General features: G+C 39.3%; 1 protein-coding gene across 1 annotated transcript; it reads left to right on the top strand.

Annotated features, from left to right (window-relative positions):
- The first annotated feature begins 3,493 nt into the window (after nucleotides 1–3,493).
- On the top strand, nucleotides 3,494–25,142 carry CARNMT1 (carnosine N-methyltransferase 1). Its single transcript, XM_039566797.1, is given in 11 exon segments — nucleotides 3,494–3,529; nucleotides 3,531–3,623; nucleotides 3,625–3,645; nucleotides 3,647–3,828; nucleotides 7,374–7,569; nucleotides 8,515–8,678; nucleotides 15,755–15,895; nucleotides 19,772–19,950; nucleotides 20,966–21,079; nucleotides 22,012–22,115; nucleotides 22,372–25,142. Coding segments are annotated over 11 exon segments (1,335 nt in total). The 3' UTR covers nucleotides 22,477–25,142.
- Nucleotides 25,143–25,556: the final 414 nt, after the last annotated feature.

The following is a 25,556-nucleotide window of genomic DNA, read 5'->3' as shown; positions in this document are numbered from 1 at the left end:
CCGTCTGACTTCAAACTGTATTTTTGTTTTCATTATCCTTTGGAAAGAGTACAACTGCAAGAGATTAGCTAATGCATGGGCTGGTTGTGGTGGGCTGACCTTGGCTAGCCACCAAAACTGCTCTATTGGTTCGCCCTTCTCTGGGAAGGGGAAAAATACGATGAATGACTCATGCATCAAGATAAGGACAGGGAGATCACTCAGCGGTTATGGTCACATACAGTCAGACGTGGTTTGGGGAAATTATTTTAATTTACTGCCAATAAAATCAGAGATAATGAGAAATAAGAACAAATCATAAAACATCTTCCTCCCCATCCCTCCCTTCTTCCTGGGCTTGGCTTCCCACACAAATTCTCTATCTCCTGTCTCCCAACAGCACAGGTGGAGGGGCAATGGGGATTGTGTTGCTCCTTAACGCTTCACAGTCTTCTGCTGCTTTAGAGTGGGGTCCCTCCCACAGGGACAGTCTTCCACTTCCACCTGTTCTGCATGGTGATTCACAAGAGGGAATGAACAATGCTATCACCTGACTTTGCAGATGATACCAAGCATTCCTAAGTAGTCCAGCATTGGTGCAGTGGCAAGGAGCTCAGTTTTGTCAGATCCTCCTATAGGGAAAAATGGTAGATGAGCTCCAGTACAGATCTATGCATTTGTGGTGTAAATCATTACTTGAATATACATGGTACTGAACTTGTGCTTCAGCAAGAGCTCAGGGCATACATAGATCGTTTATAATTCTTCTGTAATCATGCCACAGTTCTGAGCTGCATCAAAATTTATTAATTTTTTTTGCAAACAAAACAGGTGGTCCTACTTTGCTCCTGTGTTAGACCAGTCCACGTTTTCAGAGCTGGGCAGTTCTGGTTTCTACCAGAAATTTAGAGGGAGTCCATAGTAGAGTTAGAAGAAGGGCAACTAAATGTCAAAGAAATGGAGAAGCTGCTTTGCAAGGAGAGACTAAAAATGCTGGGACCACTCAGAGTGGAGAGGAGAAGATCAAGGGGAAAATGGGCTATGGTTTACAACATCTTGAAACCTGTGAGGCAAGTGGATGAAGAACTAGTATACACCAAATTTTACAAATACTAGTCTGGGGGGCACTTCCTCATTTGAAACAGATTAACCAATTATATTAAGGTGGTATTTCACACAGATGGAGATGATACTTTATGCAGCAGACACTGACCTTCTGAGATGTAATGCCAAAGGTGGCAGATAGTACCAGCAAGTTCAAAAGGGATCCAGAAGATTCATTGACCCTTCACACATAAGTAGTAAAAGAAGCAAGCAGGGCTATATCATGGATGGACTGTAGAAATGTGGTGTGCCTAAATTGTGTGCTCTTGCCAGTTGCTGCAGCAACTCAGCAGGAAAGGATAATGAACTCTTCTGAGTATATTTGGAAGATAAAGTATTTCAGGTGCATTTATAAAAGCTTACAGAGCTGGCCTGTAACTTGGCACATTGGCAGAATGCTTTTGGTTTGCAGGTGGTACAGCCCCTGACAGAAAAAATCTAGTTTGCTCTTGGCGAATGCCTTTTGATTGCCAGGGCTGTGCTAGCTCTGCAGTGGTTGGGGAGAGCTGCATGACAGAAACCTGTGGTTCTTCAGTGAAGAAAAGGTAACTTTCTGGAAGTGGTGTCATCTGCTGGCAGCAATTTCAGGCTGTCACAGCTGAAAGAAAGCTTTGCTAAGTGTCTTGCATATATTCAGAAATGTAGAGCGATAAAGGTGGTTGTGTTCTATAAAAGGTTAATGGCTTTTCTATAAGGACAGAAATACAAGTACATTATTAGTTTGGTATTTAGAAGGTGATTTTCTTATGTTGAAATAACAGAACATGACAAGTCCTAGATACTGATGTAGTAGGAACAAACTTTTTATCTCTCAAAGCTATGGTTCCAACTCTAACCTTCAAAGTCTAAAAGCTGAATTTCTGTATCTTTGATTCAGATGTTGGTTCTGTCACACACATGGTATTTCCTAATTTACATACCCCCTTGGGAACAAGGACTCTTCTGTCCGCTGAACCGGTTATGTCTATGCTTTCTCTCTGACACTGCCACTGAACACAGTGTCCAGTGTCCATTTGCTGTCTGGTCAGTTACTGTACTTAGAAGAGAGCAGGAGCGAAAGTGTTTATCTTAGGAAGCTGATGCTCCTACTTCCTTGCAGAGAGGAAGCTAGTGTGCCAAAAAACTTTCCAATTCCTGTTGCATTACTTGGATTACTAAAGACTGCCACTGTCTTTAGACAGACAAGGAGGTACGGTAGCTTAGCTTTTAAGATTGAGGGGATGGGCAGTCGTGTATCAGCCACCTCTTCTCAAAGCGAGGTGGAAAGGTGTATGGTGTGACTTGCTGCCTGAGATGGGACACCTGGTCAAACAAATTTTGTCAGGTGGAGGAGGATGTGCCATCATCTAGTCCACAGCTGGTCCTTGCACATCTTTCCAGGAAATATCATCCGTCTTCAGTCTGGCGCAGAGGTACTTGTGAAGTACTGCCTCTTGCTACCACTGTGAACTCGCTGCCCCTGGCTGCCTGCCAGCGGGGCTGGATGCATACCTTACCCCAGCCTGGAGCAGGCAGCCGGGCGGAGAGCCGGGGTTTAAGTGCTGAGCCGGTACTTCATGTGCGTGAGTACCCCGAGGAGCGCGGCAGCTGTGGATCCTCCCCTGGTACGCCTGAGGTGCTGCGGCGTCACTGCCGCCAACTGGCAACCCGCCGTGCCGCTTCACACAGCGGGGGACGGGCGCCACGCCACAGCCACTGTCCCCTGTGACACCAACCGGCTCGGGAGCGCGCAGCGCGCTGCCGGGGAACTGCTCCCCGTCCCTGTGACACCAGCTCGGGAGCGCGCAGCGCGCTGCCGGGGAACTGCTCCCCGTCCCTGTGACACCAGCTCGGGACCGGCGCAGCGCGCTGCCGGGGAACTGCTCCCCGTCCCTGTGACACCAGCTCGGGAGCGCGCAGCGCGCTGCCGGGGAACTGCTCCCCGTCCCTGTGACACCAGCTCGGGAGCGCGCAGCGCGGCTGCCGGGGAACTGCTCCCCGTCCCTGTGACACCAGCTCGGGAGCGCGCAGCGCGCTGCCGGGGAACTGCTCCCCGTCCCTGTGACACCAGCTCGGGAGCGGCGCAGCGCGCTGCCGGGGAACTGCTCCCCGTCCCTGTGACACCAGCTCGGGAGCGCGCAGCGCGCTGCCGGGGAACTGCTCCCCGTCCCTGTGGACACCAGCTCGGGAGAGCGCGCAGCGCGCTGCCGGGGAACTGCTCCCCGTCCCTGTGACACCAGCTCGGGAGCCGCGCAGCGCGCTGCCGGGGAACTGCTCCCCGTCCCTCTCCACCGCGTGCGCGTTGCGCGGCCGTGGCCCCCGCCCCCCTCTCGCGATGCCCTCCTGCGCGGGGCTGCAAGGCGCTCTGCCGGAAGGGCGGCGGTGGCGCATGCGCGCCGGACGTGCCCGCGGGCGCAGGGAGGGCGGGGGGATGTCGGCCACGTGCGCCGTGTCCCGGAAAGCGCCGGCTGCCAAGGCCGCGTCCCCAGGGCGAGAGGGAGCCGCCCGCCAAGGTGATGCGCAGGGGCCTGCGGCGAGGCCGCGAGGAGGAGCGCGAGCAAGCTGCCGTGGCCAGGAGAGAGCAGCGAGCGGCATGGGCGCGGAGGCCGAGGCGGAGCGGGCGGCACCGCTGAGCGACGAGCGGCGGAGGCGGCCGCCTCTAGAGCCGAGGGCTCTGACGACGGCATCGGCCAGGGCGGTGGAGGAGGAGGAACGCCTGGAGCGGGAGCATTTTCGGAGGATCATCAACGCTTTCCGATATTACGGGTAATTGAGGCCTGCCCCCTGGGCGTGGGGCCCTGCGGGGTCCCTCCGCTCGCTGAGCGGCCTCCGGAGGGTCCGAAGGGCGCTGGTAGTGCGTGTGGTGCGGCCGCCTCCCGCTCTGCGCTCCGTGCGTAGCGCTGTGTTGGGGGCGGGGTGCCGAACCCGCGTCTAGAAAGGGCTTCTGCACCGCTTTTCTGTCGGGATGCGCACAAAGTCGCCTTGATGTCTGCCAACTCAAAAGCTTAAAAGAAAGTAGCAAACCTGAGCAGGGTGTCTCGAGGTCTCTTAGGAGAGAAAATGCTCTAAAACACTGTGAAGACTTCAAAACAGTAGTACTTTGCTGCCAAAGAAATGCAAAATGGTGTTTCGATTATGGGTGGAAATTCTTGAAAGACATTTTACTTTGCAGAAGAGATAAGACTTATTGGTGGAAATAATGGATGCTATTTTTAATAACATCTGTTGAGTCAGAAGAGGGTTTGCTGGCTCCATAGGAATGAGCCAGCGGTGGTGGGGACACCTAGTTTTAGGACCGATTCCGTTGAATAGATGAGAAAGCAAGTTACTTGCATTGTGGTGTAGTGGAGACTGGAAAAGCTCAGTCCTCTTCACTGTTTCGGTAAACCCGTTTCCTGTTTCTGGGTTTGGACGGCAGATTTGTACTTCAGCTGACAAAGCCTCATCATGTGACTCATTACTATATGCTGGACCCTTTTTTGTCAATGTAACACAACCATAATATTTACATGGTAGTGAGGTTCTTGGTAGGAGTAGGTGATATTCGTATAATTTCTCCTCTTTGAGGTTTTTCTATCTTGGCTTTCATTTGTTTTTCGGGATTAATGTTTGAGCGGGAGGTTGGTCTGAACGACTCTTCAGTGTCTCTTCCAAAGTGAATTCTGTGACTCAGTTTGGACATACCAAAAACGTAGTTAGTTGGAAGTATCTAATACTGGTTGTTACTAATGCAATTCCGACCTGTAATTTATTTATATTGGTGGTGTAATTGTACCCTCAGGCCTCAGAAGCTGGGAATATCTTTCTCAGCCTCCTGCTGAACTGTGGGTTTGGGTTGCTTTTGAATGCTTGTTTCAGTAAACATATAAGAAAAGGATGTGACTCAAATTTCCAGTACAGAAATTCAGTGCAATTAGCTCTGTCTCAAAGAAATAACTCAAAATTTAGGTGAAATGACATATCTTGGTACTTAATAATTGGAGTTTTTGTTTACTCATACATATATTTCCAGTTAACTTGGAAACATACATGAATAAGGTAGTAACACACTTTCAGATGAGTTCAGATCTTGTTCTTGTCTTCTAGAGATAAACAGAGATAACTTTATTATTTGTAATTTTTCTGATTACAGTGAATTATTCATTCTGCTAGATGGTTGCAGTTTAGCATAGAAGGGTTTTTTTTTTCCTGATAAAATTTTGAGGAAGATGTTGTTGCGCTAAGTTGATGCTAAGAGCTAAGTTCATGTGCTTTATGTAGAGCATCAGTTTATTTTTTCTCTTGTTTCTTTTCTGTTTCTTGTCCTTGAATGTAAGTTTAAACTACTGTAGTTCTTTGCCCCGAAGTTTGCTTGAGATCGCTCAAAAAATCACCAGCAAGGGTATGAGCAAAAGCCAGATTTAATACTAAACTAGAAAGCACAACAGATTCCTTGGCAAGGTTCACTCTACTTACAAAGGGCAACTAAGGCACAACAAGGGGAAAGCGAGCGACAACAAAACCAAACAAAAACCAGGCAATGAAAGCAGAATGAATTGAAACTACTTAGGTATGTGTCTGTGTGTGTGAGTCTGTGTGTAAAGACAGTGTAAACCAGGATGAAAAGGAATGTGGCGTAAAGCTTAACACCAGTTAAACTTAACAGTACTTTCACTTAACTTATACTTTAATTTATGTCTTAACTGTAACAATCTAACAGAGAAATAATGCTTAACAGCATTTAGCCTAAATTATAATTATAACTTAACCTAACTTCCAGATTTGCTATAGCATATGCGCAAAAGGGTATGCATGCAGACAAGAAATAGTCAGTGGAGGATAAGGTGCCTGTGGAAAAATTCCCCTCAGAGGTCAGTGAAAATATGCACTTTGGATGCTTTTGTGTCTCCCAACAGGCATGAGGGTATCAGCCCAGGGCATGTTGTGGTTCGGCGATCCTCCAGGTATAGCAAACCTGAGGGTTTGCTTGCTCTGAGAGGCATCCCCCTCAGAGGGAGAAGATTGCTGGTCACAGGCCCTCTGTGGTCCAGGAGAGCTCAAAGGGCCCCATCTTGGACTGCTGTTCATAGAGTGAGCTTTAGTCATAGCAGTGTTTCATCCTGGCCACAGTTTGGGTCAGCCCTTTCTTTGAAATTGCAAGAATAGGAATGTTATGCCATTCAGGCTGGAGAAATACTTTCCAAGGCTGGTCACGAGAAAAACAGAAGCTTGGTAGGAGTTCTGAGAGCAGACAGTGTTTTTTGATAAGCTCAGAAAGAGCTGAGTCCAGGTGGTGTTTTCAAGGACAAGGCCTAACAAGCATTTCTCAGATCACACTGCAGCCTGGAAAGGAGTGGGTGGGGCGGGGGGAGGATGCACCACCACACTATTGCAGTGAACGAGCTGTTCTCAGTAACATATGAATGAGATATTACCTGGTCAAATTTCCAGACTGAGGTTGTAACTAAAATGCCAGTAATTGCAGCTGTCTTTCATAATGGCTAGTTTTTTCAGCTTTGTGCTGCTGTGCGCCAACACAAGGCTTTGGGAAACTGCATTATGACTTGACCAGCTGAAATAATTTGGTGGTCAAAAGGGTCAGTATCTCTTACTGAATTTTCTTTCTAGAGTCGTCATGACTGTGCTTAGCAACTATTCTTCTGTCAGTTTAGACAGAAATCAAATCTAGCAAAATCTTGGAAGAGTCACCATTTTCATGAAGCTTCTATCCTGGAGAATTGGAAAATATATTTTAGTTTGCATTGGTTACATTATCATGTTCACAGTACTTATGAGGGATATGCTGTTAAAAGAAGGTAGCTTAGTATCTTAGTGTGGCTGCCAGAACTCTGGTATGGTCCAGCTGTGACTTTTACAGTTCTTCCAAAAGCAGTGGGTTTTGAGGATTCCAATTCCCACTCCACGTCTTGTTATTTCTGCAATCGAAGCTTACCGCTGCATCCAGCTATTAATTGAATTTAAATTGGATTTGTGAAACAGACTTGGGAGATGATTGGTTGTTAAATTTTATAGATCCGTGTATTAAGGTAGTGATCACCTGCTCTGGAAATGAGTGGTTGATGATGAAACTGTAAGAAGGAAAGAAGAGTCCTCTTAAACTGGAATGTGTTAAAAAGAGTGGTAAAGTAGAACTAGAGCTTAAAAAATTTTTGCTTTAAAAATTCTAGAAAACTTGTTCTCTGGTAAGGAGCTATGGAGTCTGGTCACTTTCTGTGTATAACAAAATGAATGATTTTAATTGTAATGTCTTAGAGTGAATTATTTACGTATGTGTATATTGCTTCTAAATATTTAAAACTTTTGCTTTTTAGAACGAATATGCATGAACGAGTGAACAGGACAGAGAGGCAGTTTAAGTCTCTCCCAGCTAACCAACAGAGTCTTCTTCCTCAATTTCTTCCTCACCTTGACAAGATTCGGAAGTGCATTGATCATAATCAAGAAATACTACAAACCATTGTGAATGACTGTGTTCATATGTTTGAAAATAAAGAATATGGGGAAGATGTATGTTAAAATGGAGTTTTTTCTTGCTCCAAAATGAAATTCTTTATGCTTTGGGATTTTCTGCATTTGTTTTTCACACTGTAGACCTCCAACTTTCTTTCCTTTTGCCTTTCTTATTTTATCATTTCGTGTTTGCTCACACTTTTCTCACTCTTGTCATTCACATTTTGCCTAGCTGATGCTTAATGAAGCTGTTTGTTGTTAGTTCTGTTAGTTACAGTTATGAAAACTAACTGTGAATCTGGCAAATTACTGTAAAAAGGCATTTTTTGCTCCAGAGTTCTAGCTTTACCCTGGTTACATTTTAAAATTGTTTTTTTGTTAACTATATAGAATATAAATGATGTTTTTTGTCTTACTGTAGGTTCTTACATATTACAACATTGTAGATCGGTTATAATTCTAGACAGGCCAGGTATTTTTAATGTTGTTATTTAATGTTGTAAATACTTTTTTTTACTACTTGGCCTACTTTCTATCAAAAAAATGACGATAAGAGTGAAAGGACTGACGAGATGGAAACTGAAGTCTGTGGATACAGGCAAGATACAGTAATGGGCAGCTCTCATGTGAGCTTCTCAGTTTTGTCTTATCAGTATCTAAAGGGATCCTTTTTTCAGGGTAGGCCGTTCAGCCTCTGCACTACCTGATCTTTTCCTGAATAAGGACTACCAGTTGTGCTTTGCTATGTGTTGTTTTTCTGATACAGAAACTGGACTCCTGAATGCCAAACAGAGACCAGCAAACTCAGTTTGTTTAGGATATTAAGGTGGATTTAAGTCCTGGTCCCAGGAGTGAAAGGGAGGTGCTTTGTCAGCTGATACTGCCAGCAGCTCTTGCAGCATGGCTTTTTTTCTCTTCATGATTTGCTTTTTCCCCCCCCCAAGACTCAAGATACTTGGTATGTTTTCCACTAACTTTTTTTTTTCTCTCCATTTTATTCAGGGAAGTGGGAAGATTACACCAGCTTCAACATTTGACATGGATAAATTAAAGTCCACATTGAAACAATTTGTGAGAGACTGGAGCGAAGAGGGAAAATCTGAGAGAGATTCCTGCTACCAGCCAATTATTAGTGAAATTGTAAAGAACTTTCCAAAAGAAAGATGGTAATAGTGTCTTAAAACTTATATTTATGTGGACATACACTGTTGCACAAATCTAACAAAGTTTTTATGGAGTAATGAAAAGCTTGGTTTCAAAAATAGAGAAATTTTTATGAACACAGTGGAATTTATTTTTAAATCAAGAAAGTTTTTATTTTTAATACAAGATGTTGGAAAAGAGTATAATTGTAAGCTTCACAAAGTAATACCAGGTAAACCAGCAATAATTTTTGTGTTGTTGTTCTGCAGCTGGGTGTAACAATACATGTAAACCTTTCAGGAAATTAACTCAAGTTGTGCTCAGTGAGGTAAAGTTTGCAGGTTAGCAGATTCTCAGAGTGTGTCTGCTGCAGATGAAAGGAGGGACTCTGTGACAGCAGGAAGTAAGACTTTGGCCCTTCATGATGGAAGGAAGGAAGAGGACTTCTAGTGCAGTTGTACTTAGTTGCACTAAGAATTTACTCTAAAAATAGTAAATTCTAACCTTGGTTTCAGACAGCTGTTCTAAGACAAGTCTTAAAACTTAGTTGCACATGTGAGGGTAATTTTATAAGTATTGGCTTGCTAACAGCTCCAAAATAGTCATTGATGCAAGGGTCTTAGGTAATTTAGATAGAAGCATACTGGTAAAGTCTCAGAAGGTTATAGTGTTATAAGAATTCCATGTTTATTGGTTCTGTCAATTAATCAACCCAGTCATCTTAAAGTGCATTTTAGTTTAAACTTAGTGGTCTTACAGTGGGAAAATTTGAGAACTTCCTATTCGTAACTGTAACAGGCCATTACGTAGGTTTGATGTAGCAGGGTATTGTTGTGGTGTTTTTTCTCTCTCAGCAATCGTTAATAATGCACTTGTACAACTTGGAAAAGTTTTTTAAGTTTCTTCCACTAGCCATCTTCTGTGGTGGCAGAACACAGAGTGTATACGGTTTCTATTTTGCCTTGAACTGACTTGTTTAAAGATACATACACCTTTAAAAATGTTTTATCTGAAACTGAACTTACTGCAATTTTTCTAGTGTTAATAGTGCCTACATAAGATAAAAAATGAATTAAATACTGCAGCTATATCTCTGACACATAGATCTGTAGGAAAATTCATGGTTAGTTTTGCAAGTAATCATTCTAATCTCCAAAGTAGCAATTCAAACTTTTTTCTTGGATGCTAACTCTAATTTTGGTTATGGGAGAGGTAGCTTATGTCAAATCTTAAGAGATCCATGACTGAGGCTGGAAAATCTTAACTTTTACATTTTTTCAATGAACTCTATTTCAAAAACTCCAGTTGATAATAGGAAGCAACATGTGGTAACAGATGGGGTGAATCTGAAGTTGACAGCTTTGTGTTTCTTTGCAGGGAATTCTCGTTTTCAAACAAAACTAATGTGTCAAAGCATGTGTCCCTATTGTGGTAGCTCTGAAGTACCATTTGAGTTTTATTTTGTCTCTGCTGAAATCTCAGTACATCACTGTGTGGATGAAACATCTCTACTACAAGTTCGAGTTTGTCAAACTATTTTTTTTAATTTCTAAAATGTGTATTGCTTAAATACATATTTAAAAGTTTATTATTCATTAGCACTTAGGTAAAACCTCTTCTCTGTTCACGTATTGTTAGCTGCTATGTCAGCTCACTCATTTTTCCTGGTGACTGAAGGCTCTCCTGATGAGGTGTACTTAGCTTTTTGATGTAAGAAAGAGTCACGTACTGTCAAGCTTAACTGGCAGTGCCACTTCACCCTTGTGCAAGAAGTAACTTCCCTGGCAGGTCAGTCTGGCCTTTAGGCAAATTTTATACAAACTCTTCACTCTCCAGTGTCAGGACCCAAGGGGGTGGCATGAAGCTGAGTCAGGGGAGTTCAGGTTGGGTATCGGGAAAAGGTTCTTCACCCTGAACACGGATGAGCACTGAACAGACTCCTCAGGGAGGTGGTCACAGCAGCAAGCCTGTCTTGACTTCTGGAAGTGTTTGGACAATATTTTTAGGTACACGATGTGACTCTTGGAGTGTCCAGCATAGGACCAGGAGTTGGACTGTCTTACCCTGGTAGGTCTCTTGTAGCTTGGCATATTCTATGACTTAGTGATTTTGGAGTGGAGCAGTTTTTCCAGTTTGAAGGGATTGACAGGTCCTCAACTGACCACAGTGGGCTTACTCTATTGTTCATAGTGGGAGAGGACTGACCGTGGACTCCAGTGTGTGAAAGAACACAGCCTGTAGGTGAACCTCAGAGTGCAGCTTTGCATTGCTTTAGAATTTCCTTTTGTAGCACAGAGCACTAAAGTCTCCTGAAAGGATGAAATGAAAGTGCTAGAGAAAAACTGCACTGGATCATGAGAGTTACTTTTTCTAAATGTATTTTGTGTTGAAAATGATAATATTATAAATTCAAAACTGTCACTGCCAGTCGCCTTTCACTTTGTAAAAGAAATTGCAGTACTCATCAAATATGTAATACTCAGTGGAATGGTACATTCAGTTTCTAGTTAACATAATTTGTTAACATTGATTCCATGCATTGGAATAATGTGAAAAAGGAGTTTAAATTTTTGAACCTACCCAAGTATGTTTCACTCCATGCATGCGCACCTTGTAGTGTTGCACTTGCAAGATTGACACGTATGAGTTCTGTTGGCATGTAAACAGAAAAAGCAATGAAGTGTTGTGTATGGTTGCTCTTTGGGAGGTAGAAGAAGTACAAGCAATGGTTGAAAGGAGCTGTAAATCAGAATAGTTGTTTAGTAGGTGCTACTGTTATAATGTGTTTCAGTCTAGTCTTCTGATAAGGCTATCATGTAAAAATAAATTAAATGGCGAAAGCTGTTCCTGCCTCTTATTCTTTCTGCTTAGCACCTTAGCACAGAATCTGTTAGTAGGATCAACAAAGCAGTTTTAAGTAAATCTCATGAGATCAGGTCCTCATGAAGAACTGATAGATTTCTTGAATTTCTCATGTTGGAATTTGTGTTTCAGCTCACAGGAGGTCTGTAATATTTAAATATCTTGGATTTCTTGGATTAGAATGAACGTACTTGCTGTAGGAGAAAAGAGTAAAACATACATTTTTATTTAATGAAATGTTTTTACTGAAGCATTTTTATAGGGAGATATTTAAGTTGAAAATATAAACGAGCATACTCATAAATTTTTTTCAGATTTCCCTTTTTTTCTCTCATCTTGGTTTCCTGCTTAGATGAAAGGAAGTAAAGATCATCAGCTTCATGTTCAAATGAAATTATGAAATAATTAACCTTTTTGTTAATTATTGTTCCATGGCCAAAACTGGTATACCTTAGGCATTTTTTCCGGTTTTCTCACAAACTAGGCCTCTGGAATGAACTATAACTTAAAATTCATCTGTGTCATTCTGTCCAGCAATCAGATGTATTTTCCAAGATGCTGACAGAACACCCCGAAAGAAATCACCAGAGTTTAGTTTCCTTTTAATCTGAAAAACAGCTTATTAGTCCTGAGCCCAAGCTTGACTATACTTCTTGAGTGTGTTCAGTCACAGTTATAGTAGAGTTGAAATTTCTGCTTTATTTGAATTTTATTTGACTTTATATGAAATACATCTATCCTTGCAGGTCTTTTTACTTTGCCTAAACTTTCCTTTAAACATTGGATTTAAGGGCAAATATATTATCAGTGTTACTGCATCACTTCGTGCTTTGAGGGTCTTTAAATGAAAATATCTAAAACTCAGCTGCCAAGTCTGGAGAAGAATTGCTCTTCAAATGATTGTGCTGTTTAGCATTTGTCTTTAAAAAAAAAATCTCTGACAATGTGATTAAAGTAAACTAACAGAAGATAGTATGCTAAGAATTGCATCTGGTTACAAAGATTATAAACACTAGGAAAGGAGTCCCACAATGTGTTCCTATGGTGATATTTCCACTGATCAGAAGGCCATCAAGGTGTGACGTGTGTATTTATTACTTAATTTGATAAATTGAAATGCAGTGTTTAGCTTACAAAAACGAGGTTTGTGTTTGATAAGATATGCTCATTTTTCTTTTGGTGAGCATGTCTACCCCTTCAGCATCATTGCTTTTTATTACAATACAATAGACAGGAAATAAGCCTCCGTTTTTATCATGTTTAATTTTCTGGTTTTAGAAAGGGTACCTTTGAAAAGTTAAAATCTTCATTAATATCAATAGTCTTCTAAAAGCTGAAAATATATCACACTGAAAAATGCAGTGTGGAAAGGGCATGACAGATTTTAATTGTTTCTGATATTTCTCCACTGTCATTTTTAACAGACTTGTGCAGTTCCAGTAGTTGAGCTGAATAGTACTGTGCAGGCCTCTTCTCTGCTCCTTGGCCAGCACCTTTCCCCACAGCTGTCAGGTTAATAGCTGTTACTTCCCTCTTGGCCCACAAGTATTTAGTGGGTTCTTGTTGGGTACCCATTTATGTTCCTAACGACTGCTGGATGTGAGTCATAGAAATCCTCCTGTTGCTGGCTGGTGCAAGACTTGTTTTCTGTTGTGGATAACTTCGGGTTGTTATGTTACCACAGTTAATTTTTTTTTTAGTTGACTTTCTAAGTGCTGCAATCACATATCCACCAGAGAAAAGCATGTTTTTCTATCCTCTTAAAGGACTATAGCCCTTAAAAAAACCAGTTTATGTGCAATTAAAGATTTTTAGCTATTATAATTACTCAACGTAATTCATTAACAGTTTGCCACAAACAATTCTTTTTAAGTCTTGAAAAATGTGTTTGACCATTTTTTTTCTTATAATGGGATGCTATAAGCAGTCACTACTTGTTATGCAGTAAGTTTGCCACATACCTAATTTCTCTGACTGTAAATTCAAAAAGAGGCTCTTGGGCCATTTTGGAAGGTTAGTGTCTATGGACTGTGGTTTGATTGTATTGTGCTGTATTAGTTGTGCTCTGTTGCTGAAATGAAGTTTGTGGCCAGGAGCATTCTCCAGCAACTGGTACGAAGAGTGTAGATAGAAATTAAATTGCTAACAAATTTCCAGGCTTTAATCCCTTAATAAAGGTGCAATTGAAAGTGTAGTTAAGTCTGTACTAGGAAAAGAAAATAGAGAACTGTAAGAGAGAATTGGGAAAATTAGTTTAGAAATACAGAAACTTCATATTGTGAATGAAAAAATAGAAGACAACTACAGGCGATTTAATATCAATTCACTTGACTGTTAGAGGTTTTATCTTGTTTCAGGGTGCATAAAGGTGCAGATTTCAAAATGTGACTATACCTGCATATCTATTGGTTACTAGGTTGCTTTAAGAAAAGACTTCTACTAATCAATGTATTGTAATCTTGAAAGCAGTTCATGGCTTATCAGCCCATTTATTATAGAATTGTCCACATGGGGGTGCTAAAATCTGTGTAGAGCTAGTCTAAATATTTCATAAATAAAGTGAAATTGTAAGGAAGTGGAGAAATAGATTAGGTTAGAAAATATGTTTGGAATAACAGTGTACCATTATGAATAGGAGAAGCTGCAACATAGAAGCTTTTCTAGCTTCTACCAGAAAGCAATTTTCTTCTTCCTTTTTCTGGTACCCTGTTTTCAAAAACTCCGTATTGACCATGTAGTTTTCTCCTGAATTAATTTTTTTTTTTTTCAGTAGGACTTTGTGGCTAGCTTTCTTCTGGTTTCCCCTGCAGAAGAGAGGTAATGAGAACCATTGCGTCACAGGAGTGCTCTTCAGTAATAACGAAGTCTTGATTTCCAGCTTCTTGTTAAGTCAGGAGAAGAGCTTGGCTGTATAATGGAATGGAAATGAATGGAATGGAAATGAATGGAATGATTTTCCATTTTGGAGACCTCACTAACTAGATGATCAAATCATAACTCAAAAGGCACTGTTAAAATTGCTTTGTTAGATTGTGTGGCCTTTGGAAAAGAATAATACTTCCTTTTGGATTTGGGTAATAGTGTTCAGAAAAGTACAGCTTTTAGGATTTAATCATCTTCATGCTTGTGCAGCATCCTAGCTCTTTCGAACCCTTTGTGGCATTCTGAATTTTTAAGTAGTCAAAGGCTTTGTGTTTTGGTGTCTTTTATCTGATTGTGGCCTCCTTCATGTAGTTGCATATAAATTGGTAGATATATGTTTTGTCTCTGAAGGTGCTGTGCAAAACAGTGTGGTATATGAATGTTCATACTTTTTTTTTGGTGTATGAAATTGTTAACTCTTGGAGTCTTGTTTATCACTGGAAACTGAAAAATTACTTCTTTTTAGATTAAAGGTCTTTTCAGTTTGGCATGGGAGTGTTTTCTGTTTTATGAGTGAAGGTTTGATTGCATTCTGGTGGAAGTCTGATGGTTAGACTATGTCTATATTGCATTTTCTACCTCAAAGAGGAGTGAATTTTGAGATTCTTAGTTCTATTTGTTAGCTGCTGCACTTGGGAGAGATTTTTCTAAATATTTCAATAAATACACTGCTGGATGTTTTCTGATTGTCTTCAGCTTGATGGCTAGGTATGGGTAAAGGGTTAGAGAGCTGCAATGTACTTTGATTTAGGAATACGTCACTTAGAGTACTTCAGCAAAACCAGTGAGCAGCATATGAAGAACCCATCGTTGCTGAAACATTCACTACTTTAAGGTTTTTACATTCTGAATTGTTCATCAGATTATGGAGATTTTATATTTTTGTTTCTTGTGTCAAAATACTTGTTTATTTTTTTTTTTCTTGCAAGGTAACAATATGTCTAGAATGCTTTCTGATTATCAGTGGGGCTCAAAGAAAAGTACATGCTATATGACAATATTCTTTAATTCACTTGAGAAATTTTTGGCTTGATAACTGTAGAAGTTTTAAGGAAAACAGACTGTGTATAGTAATAATGCTCTGTATTCTGAATGAGGGTTGTATATGTTCTTTTGAGTAATTTCTGTGAATTATTTTAACTGTACAATTAACCAATCTGATCAGAACAGGCTCAATTGCCATTTAAAAGTGAATCCATACAGGAAGCATAATACAATATCTAAGTATATGATGGGAAAAATGTTTGGCTGGACCTCTAAGTTGTGTTAAGGGGTATCAGATAAAGACTTAACTATTATTTTTGTTCTGTTGCAGGGATTTCTCCAAAGTTAATATCCTGGTACCTGGTGCTGGGCTAGGTAGATTGGCGTGGGAAATAGCTATGCTCGGTTATGCTTGCCAAGGAAATGAATGGAGCCTCTTTATGCTCTTTTCTTCTAACTTTGTACTCAACAGGTATATAGCTTATGTTTTACTTGCTGAATAAAACCTAGAGAGGCAAAATGATAAACCAGTGAAGTCTGAATAATGTAGATCTCACAAGAATAGATTTATGAGTCGTAGTATAAGACGCACATGCTCACTTTATAGAATGCTTTAAGGAAAGTCTTAGGGATAAATGGGGAAGGAAGTACTGTATCTGAGTCATTAAAATTACAGAAGCATGACTTTCAAGTTGGGAGATTTAAAATCTCTTAAGTTGTACAACAGATTTTCTGCATAATTTTAATTAGGATTTATGATTTATTTCACATCTGTTTCTGTAAAACGAACACCTATCTTACAATTACTGAGTATGGGCTAGTAAATACGTCCATGGCATTTAGTGGTGGTGATTTTTAACAGAGGATAGCTGTTAAAAAAGAAGTATTACATTCAGTAGTAAAATTTTAGGCACTGTTTTGACAAGAAAAACAATCACTGAAGTGTGGTGAGCAAGTGGCTAAAATAAAGAGTTAATAGTTCCGCAATTACGCTCAGATAATAAGTTTAAATGTAGTAAATTTCATGTTAAAGGTTTTACTTAAAATGACATTCCTGTTTTTGGTGTTCTGCCACTTGCATTGGAAGTTACAGGTTTCAAAATGACATTGTTAGAGAGGAAAAAAGGCAGCACATGCAACTGTTCTTTTAAGAAGGGGAGTGGGAAGGCTATGGGCAAGCAAGTATTGAAAGAGGTATGGGGGGTGGTTTTTCTTTGGGGGGAGTTAGTGCCAAGTTCACAGAGGCAGAATTTGACAGTTCATTTATCAGTCTGAAATGATACACCTTTGCTGGAAATAGCCAAACTATTGGCTTTTTTTCTGTATTACCATAATGTTTTGGACACCTGTTTATAGACTGATTGTCCACAGCACACTGTGATTGATGATCTCACATCTCGTACAGCTTGCTGTTCAAAAACGAAGGGGGAGACACTGAATAATACCTGCTGCATATCTGCGTATAGCAGTAGTAGTTGGTGTGATAATAATAAATGTTTACTGGAGGTTCATTTGTTCTTTTTTTCCTGCATTATTCTCAAGTGACTCATTTGGTGATGAAATTGTGTATTACAATTGATCTGACTGATGCTTTGCAGCTACTAAAAGGAAGCTACATTCCTGCCCATGCTTTGGACCTTCAAAGCAGCATTAAAGCATTCATTTCCCATCTTTGGGAGCACTGGTCACAGAAGTTGGTTAACTTCACCCCTACCCTCTGATGACATGCTTCTTTAATTAAAGCGTCTTTGGCCTATATGTGAAATTATCCTGAAGATTCATGTTTTGCTAACTGTAGCAATTTCAGCATCTAATGCTCATGTAGTGTCTCCTGTTTATGTAGGATATTTAGCAAAGAGGTGTATATGTATTTAACTTGCTAACAGTATGAGATTTTGAGTATTGCGCAACTGCTGTAGTCCTCATCTTTGCTGGACAAGTTATCATTTATATTCACTTGTTAGCATGGAAGAAAATACTGCTAGCATGACTCTGAGCAGCAGTCAATTTAGCTGAAGTCCAAGCATTCCTTTCTGCCAGATGTAATTGTGGGCTGGATGTGTCTGTTATGAAGGTTTTAGGGACTTGAGGATTCTTTCAGTTTTGTCTTAAGTGGCTGTTCACAGTTAGCCGCCTGAAGTGTACATCTGCTTTTCTGAAACTGGAAGAAACAGCAATGACCAATATAAGCTGAAGATAATACCTAAAGAAGAGTGGTCAGAAAAAGGAATTTAGTAAACTGGTTTTTAACTATAGTCTCAATTTAATTTATACTTGCTTTTATTAACTAAAACCATTTTGCTCACATGTGCTTACAGTTTTACAGCTTACAGCTTTACCTTCTTTCTCTTATGGTGGTTTATATTTAGGAAGACAAAGTACTGTTTGTAATGTCAAGCATTGCTACTGTAGGCTCCTAGATGGAGCCTGGCTTAATATTTCTGTGTGCAAAGTGGTATTTGCTGATTTTCACACATTTAAAAAAAACCCTTTCATATCTCTGAAATTGTGAACTTTTGTTACAGTGGATAAAGTTGCATGGTATGGTATGTAGAGTGTATGTCATGGTGTAACTGTGGTCACTGTAAATACCTGAAATTATTTAGAGTTTGTTATTCTGTTGAGGAAACTAATTTGAGAATGAAGTGGCCCAGGACTAGTTAAGCTTCAGTGGCTCCAAGGCTGCTTCAGTCCTAGTATGGGAAATTCTGCTTTCCCTTGTATGCATAAGGTTCTTACATGGTGTATTTTTCTTCTTTACTTTCTGGAAAGAATATAATTTTAGATAAATGTTGACAATTGGAGAAGACTACTAGTTGTGTTTGTTGCATGCCCATGAATACCTGAGGATGAAAACAGTTAAGTTATATATATATATACTGTAAACCAGTAGTCAGAAGTGAGATTTGACCTACTGATTTTTTCCAAAACTGTCTTTTCATCTGAATGTTAAACAGTGAATATTCTGCCCCTGTGGAAAACAAGGAAGCGTGTCACACTTAACTATGTTAGATTTTTATAACAGAACGTATACTACACTCTTTTGTTGTAAGAGTGGAATTGCCAAGGACTGGAATACTTGGTTTTGAAGTAAAAATTGTTGAAACTGGAAATGGAGGTTTTCAAGCTTGTATATGAAAAGGGATTGCTATTTTCTATTACATTGGAACTGTTTCAAAGTCTATGTGAACATGAACTCCTTTCTAATCTTTTTCATTTATTGCTGTTGTAGTGGTTAGGGGGCTTTTTTGTTCTTTGGTTTTGGGTTTACTTTTTTTTAACCAACTGCATATGTCTGATAGATATTTACTTATATATATGAAGAAAGTTGTTGAATGCTGTATAGTGCTGCTCAAGTACAAGTTTTAGTTTTTAACTGATGAAATGAAATAGAGATACGACATGGAGAAGGTAAAAAGTATTATTTCAGAGACTTTATCACAGATGTATTCTAACCACCAGCCAAAAGAGTGCACTTTCTGTAACCCAATAGATTGCTTGAAATCCTTGATGATATGTATTTTGTGGGGCTGATATGTCCTCTTGTTGTCTTTGGAAGAAAGTGTTTTTTTCATTTTTTAGTTACAAACTAATTTTACAGGATGGTGGGAAAAGCTTCCTCTTAAATGCTATGTTTATCAATTTTTAAAATAAGAGTTGATTTAGTTACTCATGTCAACCCAGAAATTCTGTTTTACAAAGACATGTTTACTTAGCATGATTGCAAAGATCCAAATGTTACAAACTTAAAATTACTATTGTTGTGCTTTGCAACATGGAAACGACTGTGCTTTGCAAAATGGGGCTTATTTATTTTTTGAATTTTTAAAGCATCTCTTCAGTTAGCATCTGAAAAATGCTTTTATTTTGCTGTGCTTCAAAACTTCCTATGATTGTGGTTCAGAAGAGTCTAGAATGAGAGCAAACAGTTCCAAAAAAAATCATGGAACTAATGTTACTAGTTTTTTCCATGTTTTTTTTTACTAGGAAAGGAGATGATCCAGAAAATCTTAGCTTTATTGAATATAGTAGACCATAAATTTCATTAATCTTACAAAATAAACATATGTATTTTCTTTTCAGCAGAGAAATAAGTTGGAGAAAATTATAAGAAGTCATAAAAGAAAATTCTAGAACTAAAAAAGGCAGTTACTTTGTGGTAATGATTTTGTGTCAGATTAGAATTAGTTTTTTGATTAGTTCATTATGATGGGTGGTCTGAAGTGTGGTGAGCTAGATTAAGTCTTCTAGCAAATGTGGAGATGTTACAGAAACTTTGACTCTTACATATCTAGGTTACAGATAAGCAATTAGTTGAAACAATTTTGGTGATTTTCATATTTTGCAGATGCTCTGAAATTAACTCATGTAAGCTTTATCCCTGGATTCATCAATTTAGCAATAACAGAAGATCTGCTGATCAGATACGACCAATTTATTTCCCAGATGTTGATCCTCACAGTCTTCCTTCAGGTTCAAACTTCTCTATGACAGCAGGGGATTTTCAGGAAATTTATTCTGAGTGCAGTGAGTAAATGCAAAATTCTAGGCTATCCATGTAACTTTACATACTTTCAGAGTATTTGGGATAGATTATAAAGAGAATGGAAGTGTATCTACAAGTATTAAGAACTAACTGTAGCAAGATTTTCTTACTCAGAATGTTTATCCAGCTGTACAGTAAAATGCAGATCAATTTCTTACTCCAAATCAGATTTTCTTTTCTTCCTAGTTATAGAAAATGTGGACACTTTCTTGTCTAACAGATGTTGCAGGAGCCTTCCCTACAGCTGCTTAATTTTCTGAAGATTCTATCTTTAACATTAAAAACATTCAAGACTGGCATAAGTCAAGACTTTTAATTTTTTTATTTATAGAACTTAAAACTTCCTATTGCAAGAATACCTGTTTAGAGAAAAACAGGGAGACTCTTGCTTTAAAAAGCAGACTTTGAAAGTTCCTGCTTGTTGAATTAACTAGTAAAAAAAACAGCTGGGCAGATATTCAAATACTGAGTAAAATGTTTTAAAGCTAAGTGATTTGTGAAAGTACACTTTAGGGTACAGACCTGTATTATTCTAGATTCTGTCTAGGGAGGCCTAAAATCACTGGGTATTTTTCCAGTTGTGTTTTTAACGGTTGTCATAATGAAATTCATAGGACAGGTGAGTAATAGCGCACTTGAGCCTTCATTTATATAAAATGTGTTACAACATTTACATTTTACAGTATATAATATTTATAATTTTATATCATGTATGAACAGTTCTATTAAGTGGATATGTAAGAAGTATATGTAGTATTTTAGAATGTGTATGTGTACATATACACACATAAATACAGGTCAAACGAACCCAAAGTTAACAGTTTTTAATATAAACCAAAATACTTTATTTACTTCCAACAGAATTAGAAGCCTTCAGCTGTTGTTAGTTGAAGGTAATGCTGAGGGTGCCAGCAGACAACCAGGGTTAAATGATGAACTTCTACAGGGTTAAAAGCATTGAAACTGATCTCTGTATACTTTGCTCTTTTTATGCAGATACTTGGGACTGTGTAGCAACTTGCTTTTTCATAGATACAGCACATAATGTTATTGATTATATTGATACTATATGGAAAATACTAAAGCCTGGAGGAATATGGATAAATGTAGGCAAGTATGACCAACTGCTCTTTCTGACTGATTTTTGATAGTATACCTGAAAAGTGTGTGTGAGTAATAGTGTCTGTGCAGAAAACTGTACAGCTAGAAAAACAGAGGGCTTGGAAGTTACCTCAGAAGTGTTCAAAATATGTTCAGATGTCTGCTAGTTACAATCAAGTCAATACCATATGATTCTTAAATAGGCAAGTAAATTTTGCTAGTGGCAGGTTTTGCATTCAGGCATCAAACATTTGTTTTTTGACAGATGTAGTGTTCTGTGTTGGCTTTTTGCCATTTGTCTAAGAAAATAAACTTGTAAATACATGCTTGCGCTTTTTTTTTTTCCCAATGTCTAATTGGTACTCTGCTTCAAAGCGGAAGTTTTGGGAATGAGATTTTATTGGAGTCTTCCATGGTGAAGGAGTGTTAGACAAGACACAGGCATTAAACATTTTCCATAGTAAAAACTGGTCGGTCACTGGTCAGTCGGTCACCCTCCCAGTCCTAGCCAGTCAGAGTGCTGGCAGAGCTCCTGAGCAGACTTCTGTATTCTGAGCTATAGAGACAGCAGTGATGCTGGACTGAAGAAATTTTGAGATACAGAAAACAAAATCTGGTAGGAAAATGTTAAAAATTGTTGAATAAGAGCTAAAGTTATCAGTTTTCGTTTTGCATTGATTCTGAAATTCATTATAAAAATCTTATTCAAGTAACAGAAATATGTTCTTTTTGTCAGTATTTATAGAATCATAGAATGGTTTGCCTTGGAAGGGATCTTAAAGATGATCTAGTTCAACCCGTCTGCTCTGGGCAGGGAACCTTCCATATTTTTAAATGTGTGAATTTGGATATAAGCGTTTATTGTACTATCAGTATGTGCTTTGGTTTTTAAGATACATTTTGTCTTTCTGATAGCCATTTCTGTTGTCTTTGTACTCCAGGTCCTCTCCTTTACCATTTTGAAAACTTGGGAAATGAACTTTCCATAGAATTAAGCTATGAGGATATAAAAAATGTTATCCTGCAATATGGATTCCATATAGAGGTAAGAAGATGCTGCAGTTTGCAATAAGCAGTATTGTTATGAATCAGACAAACTGCTTTGAATAAACCACCATATCATTCAGTATAATGGCCTATATTAATAACTTCCAGGGGTATTCTGTATCTTAAAAATTGGCTGCTTTTCTAATTTTTTAAGAAGTGTACAGATGGGCCTCATAGTCTAGTAATGCTGTGTAGCATTTTCTTGTATAGTTCCTGTAGAGAAGCTGTCTTGAAAACTGCTGCTTTGTTTTCAGGTGGAGAAAGAATCTGTACTGTCAACTTACACTGTGAATGAACTCTCCATGATGAAATACTACTATGAATGTGTGTTGTTTGTGGTGAGAAAACCAGAACAGTAGTGGTCTGAATAGGTTATTGAGAAAATAATGTCGGCTTGAAAGCTAGAAATGAGAATAAAATGATCTGGTGATGTATGGACACAACCTCAAATCAGTGGTGCCTTCTTGTTCCTAAGAGGATATAGATAGTGTCTATTTTCTTAATATCTCTATTGCTATTCAGACATATACTATGCCATGCATATTCATAATATACTTGTGAAAGATTAAATGTTCACATGCACTGTCTTTGGGCTTTGGAATGCATTAAATGTAAAAGCAAAAGTGTTTTCTTGAGAACAAAATTTAATGTTTGCCATAACTAGGCTAATTCTCTGCTAATGCTGCCTCATTTTTCATAGATTTATAGTGCTTTTTTTCTACTTTCTGATATTAGGAATGCATGGAGGTGCTTACTGTACTAGCTGTGTCACTTTTAGAGAAGTATTTTTAAATGTATACTTAAGTTATGAAGTCTGAAATGGTTGGGAAGTGGTAAAATTATTCTTGACAGATAAAATAGCCATCAGAACTGTTAGAGCATTTTCTGTGGAACTGAAGTGAAATAGGTTATTATACAAGATCTAATCTTTGACTGTACCACTGTTAGAAGTTTAATTTAAAAAGAGAACCTATAGGTGATTTGAAATACTACGTGAAAGCAGAATACTGAGTGAAGGAAAAGCAGAATGGCACAGAGAAGCAGTATGTTAACCTCCATTCTGGAAAACACCGGTTTTGATTGATCTTAGTGTTGGAGCTGAAATGTGTCAGATGCTTTGCCTTCTTGAAACACACTGGTTTTGAGTCATCTTCTTACTGCTTAAGCCAGAAGTTTTAAAGTTGTTGAACGTAGCTGAGTTATCCATGCCATATGTAGGTAGTACAACTTAAAAATACCTGTTGGAGCAGTGAAGTTACATGTAAGTATGTGCTACAACCTAATCACCTCCACCTTAGCCAGGATATGCAGGCCAAATGGTAGACAATGTCCTTGTAACTTCAGATACTTTACCCATGTGATTTCTCCTACTAATTAGTTTTTTTCCCTAACAGATGTGGCTTAGGTGAATATTTAATCTACAAGTCGTGATACTGTACGAGAGGCTGAATCTCATGTCACTTTGGAGTTATGTACCTGAGAAAAACCTTAATTAACAGTCACTAGTCTGAGAGGAGGTGCCATGTTAGGCATTTTGTTTTTTCATAATATTGATTACCTTGAAGTTCCATTTTGATGCATTTTCAAACATATATTTAAAATATAAAACCATTATGATGATGGCTGAAATTTTTTTTCGTATTTGGCTATAAGGACACTGGTCAGTAGCTTGTTTCCGATTATTTTTTTATCCCGTCTTTCATGGTGACCTCCTAATCACATCTTTTTAATAGATCTGTTACTGGCTTTTGGATTTTTCCAGTCAAGGCCAGAAATTTGTGCCTTTATTTCTAAACTGAAAATCTGCAAGGCGGGAAAAAACCTTTTTTTTTAGTATTTTCAACACTGCATAATAGAGCACGTGCCTGCATATGTTTCAGTATTGTGCCCCTTTCTGCTCAGAGTCATGATTGAGAACAGAGGCTTCTGGTCTACAGAAGTTTTTAAGTGCACTGTGGCTTAAACTATTCTTTGAACTCTCTTGTTTCTAAAAGTGCATGAACTGTCAGAGTTCTACCTTCTTCTGAGGGAGATGTGATTAAAAATTATAAACTGCTATTCAACAAATAAATTAAAAATAAAAATCCTTTCATGGTAAAAGTAAAAAGCCACATGGTTTACTTTCTGTATTGTACTATTTACTTCAGTTTTTGAGGGAATTTGTGATTCTTTGCTTTCAGTCTGCCTTTCTTCCCTTAGAATATGATTAGTAATTTACTTGATTTTCAGGCTTCTTGAAATAAGACAGAGGTTAGGTGAATGTCAGTTCTGAGTGGTGAGTGTATCTATCGGTAATATTACCCAGTTGCTGCCCCTTGCACATTCTATACCTTGAAATTTGTTCTGTTTTTCAAAAATAAGCAATGGAACTCTTTATTTATGGTTGAGTGTCAATATCCTGGGTTCTGGTGGTTTTTTCCTTGCCACTCCCTGTTGTTGCAGGTGCCATTTTTATATGTTCTCTGAAGATGTTTTTACATGGGATGTAATACAGTGATGTGCATTTATTTCTGATCTAGAAAATGCTGGGTTTTTTCCAGAGCATTCTGCTTCTAAATTGCAACAGTCACATTAAGAGTGGGAAGCAAAATAATGTTGTGAACAAGCTGTTAGTAGTGTTTTACCTGCAGTCCTATTTACGGGTTCTTAGAATTCGCCACTTTTACTGTAATGCACAGGGATAATTGTGTATTCTAGAATTTGATCATTGTTTTATTTAGTTTTATATGCAGGGGGAAATGCTCAAGGTGTTCGTCAGCTGAGACTGTTTCTTTTAGGTCACTATTAAACTATACATGGTAACAGGTGTAAAATAAAATGCTGCATAATCTTCAGTGTAAAACTTCTTTATATGGAGTTTGATAAATGTAAAACGTCCTGTATTTTTTTTTAATGTGTTATGTTTTGAAATTGGTTGCAAAGATAGTAAGAGTGGGAAGTTTCACATCTGTGTGTGCACTTCCCGCAGTTCTCCGTGTGTAATGGACTGGATTTTTTGGATATTAAAGCTTGCTGTATGGCTTAATGTCTCGAGTGTTTGGCTCTGTCCTTTACTGCCGGGCGAGGCTGTGCCCGCTGGGGCTCTGCCCGCTCCATCCCTTATTGCCGGGCGAGGCTGTGCCCGCTGGGGCTCTTCCCGCTCCATCCCTTATTGCCGGGCGAGGCTGTGCCCGCTGGGGCTCTGCCCGCTCCATCCCTTATTGCCGGGCGAGGCTGTGCCCGCTGGGGCTCTTCCCGCTCCATCCCTTATTGCCGGGCGAGGCTGTGCCCGCTGGGGCTCTTCCCGCTCCATCCCTTATTGCCGGGCGAGGCTGTGCCCGCTGGGGCTCTGCCCGCTCCATCCCTTATTGCCGGGCGAGGCTGTGCCCGCTGGGGCTCTGCCCGCTCCATCCCTTATTGCCGGGCGAGGCTGTGCCCGCTGGGGCTCTGCCCGCTCCAT

This window comes from Corvus cornix, chromosome Z (assembly GCF_000738735.6).
Source record: "Corvus cornix cornix isolate S_Up_H32 chromosome Z, ASM73873v5, whole genome shotgun sequence".
NCBI classification, from domain to species: Eukaryota; Metazoa; Chordata; class Aves; order Passeriformes; family Corvidae; genus Corvus; species Corvus cornix.
Note: the sequence above shows the minus strand (reverse complement) of the source record. Positions and strands in the feature narration are given on the sequence as shown.